The 12,225-nt window shown below is 42.7% G+C and overlaps 2 protein-coding genes across 2 annotated transcripts; both read right to left on the bottom strand.

Annotated features, from left to right (window-relative positions):
* Nucleotides 1-792: 792 nt before the first annotated feature.
* Nucleotides 793-4,032, bottom strand: hwa (huluwa). The gene is made up of 3 exons (XM_030767919.1): nt 3,415-4,032; nt 2,932-3,124; nt 793-959 (listed from the first exon to the last, which is right to left on the bottom strand). Exons 1-3 carry the CDS (start codon nt 4,030-4,032, stop codon nt 793-795), a joined length of 978 nt encoding a protein of 325 aa, XP_030623779.1.
* A 2,631-nt stretch (nt 4,033-6,663) lies between these two features.
* On the bottom strand, nt 6,664-9,504 carry LOC115806513 (dnaJ homolog subfamily B member 5). Its single transcript, XM_030767252.1, has 4 exons — nt 9,412-9,504; nt 8,604-8,850; nt 7,469-7,980; nt 6,664-6,897 (listed from the first exon to the last, which is right to left on the bottom strand). The coding sequence occupies exons 1-4, from the start codon at nt 9,502-9,504 to the stop codon at nt 6,664-6,666; spliced, it is 1,086 nt and encodes a 361-aa protein (XP_030623112.1).
* Nucleotides 9,505-12,225: the final 2,721 nt, after the last annotated feature.

Raw genomic sequence — 12,225 nt, 5'->3', positions numbered from 1 at the left:
CCTCTGGTCCCATGATGCAATATTATTCATCGTTAAATTGACGTTGGGCACACAGCACACAATACTGTTGTGTGCTGTGTGCCTTTTGTCTCTGTTTCTAAAAAAAAAGAAAATTATAATAGCCAAACATTAAAAAGTCAGTATTGGCTGTTGAGCCATAGCCACAGATTACTGTCAGTTAGTACCATCCAGTTCACCATGACTCTGCAGTTACATAATCTATTAACATTCATTCAGCTTTTCTTCCCTCTTCATCAGTTAGATCATCTAATTACTCAGTTAAAACAAGACATTACTTACCACATACTCTCCAGTAATGTGTAGTTCTTACAAATGAACAACAGTTATCAAAATAAAGGAGACATACAATTTCTCAACATAAAAGTTTATTACAAAATTAAAATAAATAAATAAATAGCATTGAACACTGACATGTGAATGTGTAATTATGCTGGATGAAAGCACAACACAAAACGAAGAAAGTGTTTTAAATCGCACAGCAGTTCAGAGTAGAAAAATCACGTGTGAATAAACTAAATGAAAAAATCAGATTCAAATGAAATGGTGAACACGTGTTCATGTGAGTAAAAATAAAATGTGCACCTTTTAAACAGAAGGGGGCAGTGTAGGCACGTGAGCTTGGAGTGAAAGTGACTCAAAGGACTACGAACTACTGTAGTTTGGATTTTTAATGTGTGAACTGTGCTTGTGAAACATTTTCAACGTTTTTTTTTAAATAATGGTGTTTTCACAATGTGCTCTGTGTGTGTGACACAGTTAAAATCTCAGGCATCAGACCCAGTACTGTTTGGTGGTGATGGGTGGTGCATGGTGTCTGTGTTTAGGGACGTGGTTCTGAGTGACATAACTTGGGTCATAGTAATCCCATTCCAGCCCAGATGCCAATGCCGAACCGGGAAAACCATCACTGTCTGCTGACAGGATCCTCAAAGACACTCCTGAAAATCAGATCTCTTTTATGACAGGATCACTTTTTAGACTTAACACACTGATACCATGTTTTGAAGCTGAAACTGAAAGCTAAATTCCAGTTCATGATGATAAAAATACTCTAAAAGAACAGAAACCACACTTAACAAAACCATAGTGCAACAGTAGTATGCATACTGTTGTTGGATGGTGTATGAGCTGCTTACCAGTGAGCATTCAGGACTGAGAAATCCTCCTGGTTAAAGCTATTCTGTCAAGTGACTAAACACCGTTACGTACAGAGTCTAAAAATGGAAGCATTTGTCTGCTTTCTGCTGTTTTCAAATAGCTCTAAAATTCCCATTTAATTTAAGCGTCAGTCTAAATGGTCATCTAATTATTTCAATACTTCAACAAAGGTTAACGATGAACCTTAAATATTTTTTCCTTTGTGTGAAATTACTCGAATTCAAATTTATTTGTATAGCACTTTTTACAAAGAATTTTTTTCCAAGTAACTTTACAGAGAATAGTGCCTAAACCCCCAGTGAGCAAGCCCATAATATATAGCATGACTCACATCATGAAAGCAAACATACACTGTTCCCCTAACCGAGTTCTGAACCACAGTTATGTAAAAGGAAATGTGTAAAGACAGAAATGATGTAAACCTCACCGAGAGAAGGTAAGTTAAGAGTGGGGCGTGCAAGTCCCCATACCTTCTGAAATCCACCATATTCTGAAGTAACGCAAAGCATAGCCACATTTTAACGGCATAAAAAAAAATCTGAACGTTTTGTCAGTAGTCTGAATATTTTATCATTAATATATTCTATATTGTATCACCCCTGCACTTTAGTTGTTATTCCTAAGACTGCAACATGAGACTTTAACAAATGTCACAGACACAGACAGTAAAGGTAAGCAAAGCCCTGGAGATGGAGCAGCCTATTTACAGCAGTGGGCCTCTGTGGCACAGATGGTGCCCTGAATGACTCACTTTTATGTGCCGAGATTTCACACAAACACAGTGACCTATTCTACAGTTGCCTCTGGCTGAGTCCTGGGCAATGTTCCACCACTTCTTCCTGAGAAAATGATCAAACCCTTGCTCAGTTCAGTGCAGAAAAGTTCAAGTGTACTTAACACCCTTCCAGAAGTGACAGCTTCATTGTGAAGATGAGAGAATGTCTGAGTGTACAAAATGGGTATGTGGTACGGCTGAGTTACTGTGAAATGTCTGGCTGTGTTTCTGCCACTTTTGACACATAACCCAAAAATACTCTTCAGGGTACAGACAGTCTGTGGAAGGGACAGAAAAAGGCACCAAATGTCTCCATCCCCTAAAACTGACAGATGAAACACATTCACTTTTCAGACAGTGCTTGAGGAACCTACATCAATACCAGCCTGGAACACATACTGGAATATTCTGAGGCTATTGTGTCTCCCTACATGCCTGAGCTTACTGTACTCATTCACCTGCCTTAACACTAACCTCTAACTGTCTCACCCACGCACTCACACATCCACCTGTATTCATCCATGCTGACCATGTCTGAGTGACTGAATTATATTGGACTTTCATAACTTAATCATTCTACATTACATAAATGTGCTAAGAGCTTTCTGTCTTAGAAATAAGCCCTTGAAAGCTCTTCAAAATGTGGGCGCAAAATAGGAAAGTCATCAATGATACCTGAGTTTAACCAACATGAATTGGCAGACACATGTTAGCTTCAGGTTGAACAAATATTCCAACTTCTCCAAGGCTTAAATTCACTCACAGCATATTCATGCCTTTATAAACTGGGGAACACAAGACTCTGAGAATACTTGAATCAGACCTGGATGTGATGTCATTTTAGGGACTACTATTAATTTTTAACTACATTAAACTTCCTGTTTGATGCATCCATTTAAACTTGTACAATAGTGCTCAGCACCCCTAGTCATTTTCCTTTTGTGGACAATGGCATTGACAGTTACAGTCACACTTACCTGCGCTTGCTCCAAAGTCACTGTCCAGTCCCGGGCCTGCGGCTGAGGAGTTTGCCGACACCACCACACAGGATGTCTCGGGGGGAATGCTGCTGGCAAACTCACACTCCACATGTACTTTATCTGGAGACTCTAACTCACAGGGCAGCACCATGGTGCTGTTCCTTCGGATGATCCCTCTTTGTCCGGGACACTGTGGCAGCAGGTGTGGGGTAAAACAATTCCGCACAATTAATCCAGATAAGTATAGCATACAACAAGCTTTAGCAGGACGAGTGTTGATGGTCAGTTGAGTAACCAACTAAAATGTTTTTGAGTTTGCACAGTAAGAAAAAAATGGAGCCGGTCGAAAGCCGGCCCACTTGTGGCAAAACACATCTAAAGCACTGCTTTAACCAACCTTATAAGGGATATTATTTTTAACAACATAAAAAAAAAGACTGGTGAGTTCAGAAAGGTACAGTTTTAAGAGGTCGATCTTACCCCATTTGGTGTCACGTGAAACTCCGGTGAGTTGGGAGGCACGGCATTGGCACCTGCCTCTGAGTCGCTGGACTGGACCAACACCGGGGCACTCCTTCGCCAGGAACGTGAGCTGCGGGGCAGGCCCGCTCGTCTGGTCGATCCGCTGCTGGAAGTTGCGCCTAGTAAGAGCGTGCTCGGCACACGTAGGGACCCGGACCCGGCGCAGGTTGCCCCGTCCGGTCTGGCCAATCTCCCCCATCGCTGCCCTGTGGCCCGGCGCTCTGCCGATGAGGTTAGGGACGAAGTGATGGCGGGCAATGAGAGCATCGGTTCTGATACTGACGCATAGTTCGTCTTCCTGCTCTGATGGCTCAACGAGGGACCATCCGAGAATCTGGTGATCCGCTGGCGCGTGGAGGACAGGGAGGAATGCAAAAGCGTGCCGCTTTCAGTACTCGAACGCTCCGTCTTCCTCCTCCTGGTGAAGATGATAAGTTTGTACCCAAGCAACAGGCAGTTTAGCACTAGTAGCAGTACTATGCACGGGATTAGCAACAGAATCAGCACCGTCAAACTGGACACCGGGTATCCCTCGTGCAGACCGGATGGCAGCACAGTTGTACCCAGGTGCGACATTTCATCACAAAGTTGGCTTAAAATTTAAAATAATATTGAGATTGAATAAAATAATAGCACTGCAACGAATGAAAATCCCAAAATTGTTGTATTCGACGGTTTTAACACAGGTGTGTTAAGTTTTGACAAATGAACTCCGTCTTGGTCGTTGGAGCGAATGTATTGTGCGTTTGCTAAACTGTTGCTGTCTGCATGTGTTTGATCAGGTAGATAATTCTGCCTTAAAAGCGTCGGTTCTGCAAAAAACATTGCAGTTTTGAAATGTTTTAAAACTTACCATGAACTTCAGCTTCTTAGACTAAGTCAACCCACTAAGTGCTCACCCCCTCATTTTCAAACAAATACAACATTTCACGTGGAACTTTAGACACTTGGCGTCCATACCCAGGTCTGAACTCGAGTTTCTGAAGTAGGCCTGCAGACGGAATCAAGTCAGGAAACGACCTGTGTAATCTCCGTTTGCGTTTTATCCTGAGTACTATTTTAAGGAACACAAACCGTTTACTTGTCATTTCACGTAGGCTATATTTTGCAAATGTCACTTTAGTGTTGATATTTCCTGGATTTGCTAGAAATTTCTTTGTCAGTTATTATTTTACATCTCCTAGCACCTGAATCGATGAAAGTAGAGACACAGTGGTCTCCTAGCTGAGTTTACATAGATGGATGGTAACAACATTCTAAGAATTTTCATGGCCTATGAATTATATACCGGTGTCAGTAGAAAATCACCACTCACATAGTTTAATCGGACACTGGGGAATTATTTGGATGTATCTGAAGCGCACACCAGTTTTTGCGTTGTTCTTTTTCAGTTGATAGGCTATTTAGTTATCTTTACTTTAAAATATCATTGTCATTAACGTGTCACTAGTGCTAACGATGAGACCATTAAGACGCTCAACAGTAACTGAAACCTTCAAACATTATTTTCGTTGTAGCCATGGCTTTTGAGGTAAGGGACTGGAGCCAGCAGCTGGTGGGTCGTGGATTAATATTATAGTTAAATGAACTCTGTTCTGGAGCGCAGTTAATTAGGGTTCCTATTGCTAATGTGCCTTTGACTACAGTCCCATGCGTACCACCCCAGAGGGCACTGCGACATAGCTGACGCCGTGCCTGGACCTCTCCCTTTCGGTGTTCCAGAGATACGGTGATTTAACACTGCTGTCTTCGGTAAAGCAGAAAACTAACATCCGTTTTAAAATTGTCAGTTGTGTATTTCATTGTACTGCACAGGTGTGCCTGAGAGAGAAAGCAAGCTTTTTAGAGATCCTAGTGCTCATTTGGTCAGACAGTTTTAATAATGGACTAGTTCCAAGGTTGTTCCAGTTAAGATTATTTTCACTGTGCATTGTCAGGGATAAGATGAGAATAATATTTATAGAAAATGTAAAATGTTTGTGCTCATCAATGCACTTTTTAGCCGGTTAAGAATGAATAATAATGGATAAATGAATAAATAATAATCTGTCTCTTCTGAACCCTGAATGCAACCTATTTGCTCCATCTTTACACGAATGTGCAGCATCACCCAAAACTCAGCTTAGTAGAATTCCTCAGACCTTCTCCATACACCTCCATCTAAACTCTCTCTGACTTGATTACAAACACACATCATCTAACACTTATCCTGAAACTTTTTCTCTCTTCAAAACTCTTTGATGTATCTCTGTATGTGCTACTCTACTTTTCTACATTTACTTTGACCGTGTTACATAGTAGGGTTTCATGGGCAGAGCAGGTAGATTTCTAAATTGTGCACAGCACGACAGAGTTATTTTACATCCACAAGAACCGACATCATCTCAATTACTATCAAGAGGGTGCTGTTTTGCTGTGCACTCATAGCTGTATTTACACTGGTAAGTGTATGTTATATAAATGGCTTTATGTAATCCATGATTTACATTTGAGCATTTTCTGTGCAGGCATATATAGTGCATGCTGTAGTTGGGGTTCAACTATTGTATTGTAGAACATGGATTTGTGATCAGTTTTTGTCAAATCTGATCTTAGGGCAGTTTTCACTCCTTAAAAAAAAAAAACAGCAGCTTTGTTCCCCACACTTTAACCTACAGTGCATTCAAACACATAGAGAACAAAAATGGGATAAAGATTCATAAAACTTTTATTTTTCGATTATAAAACATGCTTATCATGAACTATCACATTTGCTATTTTAATACACATTCACAACTTTGTTAAATAATAATAATCTTTACAAATAGTTCATTTGATCATGACACAGGAATCTCTCATAGAGACAAAATGGCTGACGTTTTTGTACACAAGTACATTATGTCATTGTCTTAGTGGAAGTTTTCATACGGTCGTCATAAGAACAACATTTCCTACAGGAGCCTTATTAGCCCTCTTTACTGAAGAGACTGCCACTTCCTGTAAGACAGGAAAAGGTCAGTCCCTTCAGAATAGCACCTCTGTCTGTGTGTAAGTATGTGTGTCAGTGTTGATGCAAATATGCCAAGTATTCATGTGTCTCTCATGTTTGAGTGTTTCTGTATGTGCGTTATCGTCTTCTGTGAAATTCGTACTGTTTGTCTCACGGAGACAAACAGCTGGTAGTGAGTTCTTTTGATGTCCACAGAGGCCTGTCTCTGTGCATGTGCATTAACACTGTCCAAGGCTGTGTTTGATGATCTCTTTGCTTGGAGCAGGAATCCTGTCAGGGAAGATCACTTGAAACTCCACCAAGAGGTCACCTCGCTGTGTGGCACATTTTGCTCGAGGAAGCCCCTCCCCCCTGAGGCTGCGCACCGAGCCTGGCTTTATGACATCGCTGCAGGGAAGGGGTTTCGTCTGTCCGTCAATGGTGGGGACATTTACTGTGCATCCACAAAGAGCCTGGAGAGAGAAAGTGAAAGAGAGAGAGATTTGGTTAAATAAGCTTCCTCAACCCTCTTCCGGTAGCAAGTAGTAGCCAGTTATCTATTGATCCGTTATGTATACAGTTAAGGTGGTGTTACACCTAAGACACATATATTTAACCCAGTAACTTTTTACATAATGAGATGGTGTGTAGAACATGCGGGGGTACACGGAGGAGACTGAATGAACTCGACACTACAATGTTATGAATGCTTTCATTCTTCACTTCTCCCATTCTACAGTCTGCGTGGGCCACCAGGCTGCATGTGGGAGGAGAGAGAGAAAGAGCGAGAGAGAGAGAGACGATGCTAAAAGCTGCCCAGTGGGGGTGGTGAGGACACGGAAAGGGAGGGGGAGTGACTGTGAGTGTATGTGTCTGTGTGAGCACACTCTGTGGGATGCAAGAGAGAGTGTGTCTAAATTTAGCTGCTCTCCTCTGCAACATCTCATCAAGTACCAGACTGAGAGGAACAGAACATGGCGTTCTACTACACTCACACAGACAATTGCAGAAGACACACACGCGCGGACACGATGATAAGCTTACCTCCCGTAGTGTAATTGTGGCAGTGTAAATGAGGTTGGACCCTTGTCGTCTGAAGTGAGCGTGTTTCTTCTCTTTGAGGACAAAGGCGAGGTCATTGGGGGCGTGGCCAGGCACCTGATGCCCCTCCCTTGGGAAGGTGATCCGTGTTCCTTCCTTCCATCCTTTCTTCACCTCCAGAGTGATCACGCGTTCCTCTGGCCGAAGTGTGTGTTTGTCAGGTCCCGGTCGCATGCGTGTCACTTTGACTTGTTTGGTCACACCCGCGAAGACCTCCTCTAATGTGACGTGGAACTCATGTACTTCGGCCGCGCCGGCTGGGACACGCCCTGCCCCAGGGCCGTGGTGACGGCTCAGATTGGGGAGTGGCGTGCGGAGGAAAGGGTTGAAGAGGTCATCATCTGAGTCAAATTCGAAGTTGAAGAAAACTCGCCAGGAGTGGCTTTCGGCTTTGGATGAGCTGTGGGAGGAGTCTCCTTTACTGCCTGTAGAGGCCACACCTCCTTTAGCCGTACCTATATAGGAGAGAGGAAGATGGATGAATATTTGTGGGTGTATGTGTATGTGTATTTAATTAGTATTTAATTAATATTGTGTTTGTTAGGGTGAGCTGCCTGTTTGGTCACAGGCTGTCTGTCCAATGTGAGTGTGTTTGTGTGCCTCTGTAGTGTCTATAAGAAGTACTGTGCCGCCCAGATAATCTGCCCAGAGACCAGGCTGTGCTGCAGTGTATGTCTTTTTTCAGGCGGTATTAGATTTAAAGGGTTGTGTGAGTGTGTGTGTGTGTGTGTGAGAGAGAGAGAGAGAGGGAGAGAGAGAGAGAGAGAGAGAGACAAAGAGGAAAGGAAGGGTGGGGGGTTCCTTCCCTCCTCTCTGAAGGATGGATGAATAATTCAACACCCAGATATTTGCCTGCACGTGTGTTAGCATGCAGTGTGTGTGTGTGTGTGTGTGTGTGTGTGTGTGTTTCCGTGCACCCATGCGCATGTGCGAGACAATCTGTCGTGATGCAGTCTGAACCCAATGCACTCGCTGTACTCCCCTCACTGACTGTAAGGAGTCTGTGTGTATGCGCTGTGTGTGTGTGTGTGTGTGTGTATGTATGCACACATGTGCACTTGCTCCCCCTCTCTCTCACCTTGCTGGTCGTATGCGCTGCGTTTCTGAGGGTCTGTAAGGACATCATAAGCCTGTGCAATCACTTTGAATTTCTCCTCTGCGTCTGCGTCTGGGTTTTTGTCTGGGTGATAACGCAGCGCCAGACGCTTGTATGCCCGTCTGATCTCCTCCTCATTAGAGTCATTGGAAACACCCAGAACTGCATAGTAGTCTACACACTTAGGAGACAAGGGAGGACTGGGGACCTCTGGTTCCTCTCGGGCTTCCTACAGAAACACACACAGATATAAGTAGGATTTAGAGTTTGTTTGTCACAGTTTCCAGTAACTAACTCTTTTTTTCCCCTCTTTTCCTCAGTTATCAGTGTAGCATGTGTTTTCACGACAGTTCAATAATAAATTATTTTAACACAGAAATATTTAGAAGATGTATGAATGTAAAATGTAAATTCAAGATGTTCTGAATATATAGAGTACAGTAGTAAATTTTATATTAACACAGAGTTGAAATATATGAAACATGAGTTATAATATATAAAATTGTAACTCTATGTGAAATTATACACGTTAAGTAATATAAATCAATATACTTTGAACTTGTACCTTATGGTGAACTACAGTACATCAGTTACAGAAAAAAAATCAGATACTCTAATAACCACCAGTAGTATGTATAACTGAGCTTATTCTGAGCACTACATTGAACTGAACACAAAATGAACATGAGTTTAGTTTCAGGATGAAAAAAGAGAGAGAGACACACACAGCACAGAGAGAGAGAGAGAGAGAGAGAGAAAGATGGGGAAAAAATTAGATATGGAATGTTACCTCAGAGGACCAGCTCTCGTCGCTGTGCATCACTCGCACTTTGCACTTCACGTTCTTGTGTTTAACGCCAAACTGAGTCCAGATCAGAACCATGATTCCGGTTTTTCCGTTACTCTCGGAGCTGGAGCGCCAGGAGAGACTAGAGAGAGAGAGAGAGAATACTACTGCTGCATCTCTCCACTGCACACTGCCCGGCTTTTATACTGTCTCTGCACACCCATACTCACACCACCCACACAGCGTGACTGAGCTTCCCCAAACACGCCCCAATCTCCACGCACAAGAGGGAATACCGCGTACCAGGCAGTTCCTCCGCAAGGCCATTGGCGGGTCCTCCGACGGCACGCGGATGTATCTGCCTACCTCTCCATGTCGAGAAGCGTTTCCGGAATTCACAATTACTGTCCCTCCTTCTTCTGTCTCTCGCACCTCCTCCCTTTCTCGCTCTCTCTCTCTCTCTCTCTCTCTTTCCTCTTCTCTCTTAGCACAGACACAGACAAAGCACCACTCAATTAGTTCTTACTAAGTATCACCATAAAGGAGAACAGGACTGTAATCACTTGATAAAGGGACTTGATTGATACCAGTCCCATGCAATTATGATTATAATAATGATGATTATTGATATGTCAGCAATAGTGTTGATGTTTATACTTAGGAACAGGATGTGGGGATGGTAGAGGAAGAATTACTGATTCATTCTGGAAAACAATATTTTCTGGAAATATAGGTAAATATTAAGCTGAGATATTGAATTTTGACTTTTTTGTGACGGGCCAATAATCTTTTGCTTTTTTTAAACTGCTTTGTACTGAATATTTAGCTGCACTCGCGCTGCAGCACACAGTCCTGTCTGGGTTTATAGCATTTGAATTGCAATTCTGTTATACTGCTGCAGAACAGCATTACTGCAGGGACTGCATCACTCCACAACTCTGAAGAGCAGTCTAACTGTTCATTTAATACAGCTCTATTGCTATTGCAAGTTAGGTAAAGAAGTAGACTTGGATAATGAAAAATCATTAAGATGTCCCATGGTAGCTTAATTCAATAATATTACCGTCTCTGCTGTTCTTATTGGCCATTGATATGAGACCATTCATCATTTTGCCCATGCAATTTTCTCTGGCCGTTGACTGCAAACGCATAAAGGGATGCGTTAGGGAGAATCTCCTTACGCAACAGCACGGCAGGTGAATAGATTTCAGTACACGAGACATACATGGCCATATTTCCTCAGCCACAAATTCCGTCAGCCAATAAGGAACTTGGAGAACCGAAGGATTCCCGCTGCCAACCGGAACACGAGACAAATTTGGTGCTGATGCAGCTCACGGAAACGTCAGAAGATCTCACTCTATGCTCCTACCGTTTTTGAAAATTCCAAAGCAGAAAAAAGGCTGAGGATGGATTACACGTTGTGTGGCACTATTTTGTACGAAAATATCACATTTTCCAAAAGTAGTCCTTCGCACACAAGGGTTTGTTAGATTTGTGCGAAACAAGGAGGCTGTCATTGACTACATCCGACCTGATTGTGACCGATCTGGCACGTTCAGAGTTCGTGATCGCGCTCTGCTAATAATAACAGCCCTCGGGTGGTAGTCTAAGGACCCCCGACGTCGCGGCGTAATTAATGGTCAGCATGTCAGTAATTTTCGCTTTGCGGGAATGTGGAATTGCCGTTATTAATACCAAGTCGTGATTTCGAGACTTTAATTTCGCTCAGACATCAGTAAAACGTAGTAATTACGCGGTTAACGCCATGTGTCAAGAAGAATAGAACTGGCATGTTTAGAACACGGTGTACTATTGTGGTACTGTCGTTGTCTTCCTCTTTCTCTCCGTTTCTCTGCTTGCTGAATTTTTTAGGACAGTTGAATTCAAGCCACGGCTTTGTGTGTGTGTGTGCTACAGATGAAGAGTTCAGACAGTGGAGAGTTTCTGTGATACTGATCATACAACAACATCTTAGTGCCAGATTTCTGTAAAGAGCCCCCCCCCCCCCCTCTCTCTCTCTCTCTCTCTCTCTGTTTAAAACAGTGTGAGACAGAGAGAAAGATGCGTGGCTTTAACTCTCATAGAAACAGCATAATCCATGGCCTCACTCTCTATGTAGCCTACTAACTGCTCTGAGTCTACTTCCCCCTGTGTGTGTGTGTGTGTGTGAGTGTGTGAGTAATGTAGGGTTATAGCTGTGTGTTGGTGTGTTGTAGAGGAGTGCTGTTTGCAAGTACTGTCTCACCAGCACAAACCACCTCCCTCTCTCCTCCTCTCTGTGGGAGCTGGTGAGTGGGGTAGGAGGTGAATCATGATAAAGTGCAAACGTCGCCTCTCCCAAAAATGTCAAATTTCCAGTCAATTGGATATCTGTCTACTTTTAGGGGTGTGTATGTGTGTGTATATGTGTGTTTGTCAGTTAGGGTACAAGCGTTACAGTATTTTGATATAGATGTGGGACATCTCTACAGTCACTCCCATGATAAGTAAATATGACTGGTAAAGGAGGTAACTGATTTGTGGTTGTTCAGTTTAAAATCTAGTTGACATGTTGGCAGCATGTGAACAAAACTACATCAGCTATGTCAGAACTGAGAAAATGTACACACAGCTTGACAGTGGAATAGCCCATCTGATTAACTGATCATTTCTGGGTTGTTGGCCACCTGATAAACTATGAAACTAGAAATAATCTCATTTTGATCATACTCAGGCCTATAAAATAACAGCTCCAAAGGTATTTGATTGGTTTATGAAGGGGATCTACTAGCTGTTCTTTGAGTGAAGTTTGACAGTGAAGCTAATGGTTGTACT

The sequence above is a fragment of the Chanos chanos genome, chromosome 3, assembly GCF_902362185.1.
Source record: "Chanos chanos chromosome 3, fChaCha1.1, whole genome shotgun sequence".
Taxonomy (NCBI): Eukaryota; Metazoa; Chordata; class Actinopteri; order Gonorynchiformes; family Chanidae; genus Chanos; species Chanos chanos.
This window is presented reverse-complemented; position numbering and strand designations above follow the sequence as displayed.

Excerpts from the sequence above, each read along its gene's own strand:
- hwa (XM_030767919.1), bottom strand. The coding sequence starts at position 4,032 with ATGTCGCACCTGGGTACAACTGTGCTGCCATCCGGTCTGCACGAGGGA. Across the intron at positions 3,125-3,414 it reads TTCACGTGACACCAAATGGG|TGTCCCGGACAAAGAGGGAT; the intron begins GTAAGATCGACC and ends CTGCTGCCACAG. Across the intron at positions 960-2,931 it reads TGACTTTGGAGCAAGCGCAG|GAGTGTCTTTGAGGATCCTG; the intron begins GTAAGTGTGACT and ends TCTGATTTTCAG.
- LOC115806513 (XM_030767252.1), bottom strand. The coding sequence starts at position 9,504 with ATGGTTCTGATCTGGACTCAGTTTGGCGTTAAACACAAGAACGTGAAG. Across the intron at positions 8,851-9,411 it reads ACGAGAGCTGGTCCTCTGAG|GAAGCCCGAGAGGAACCAGA; the intron begins GTAACATTCCAT and ends GTGTTTCTGTAG. Across the intron at positions 7,981-8,603 it reads CAGCGCATACGACCAGCAAG|GTACGGCTAAAGGAGGTGTG; the intron begins GTGAGAGAGAGG and ends TCTCCTATATAG.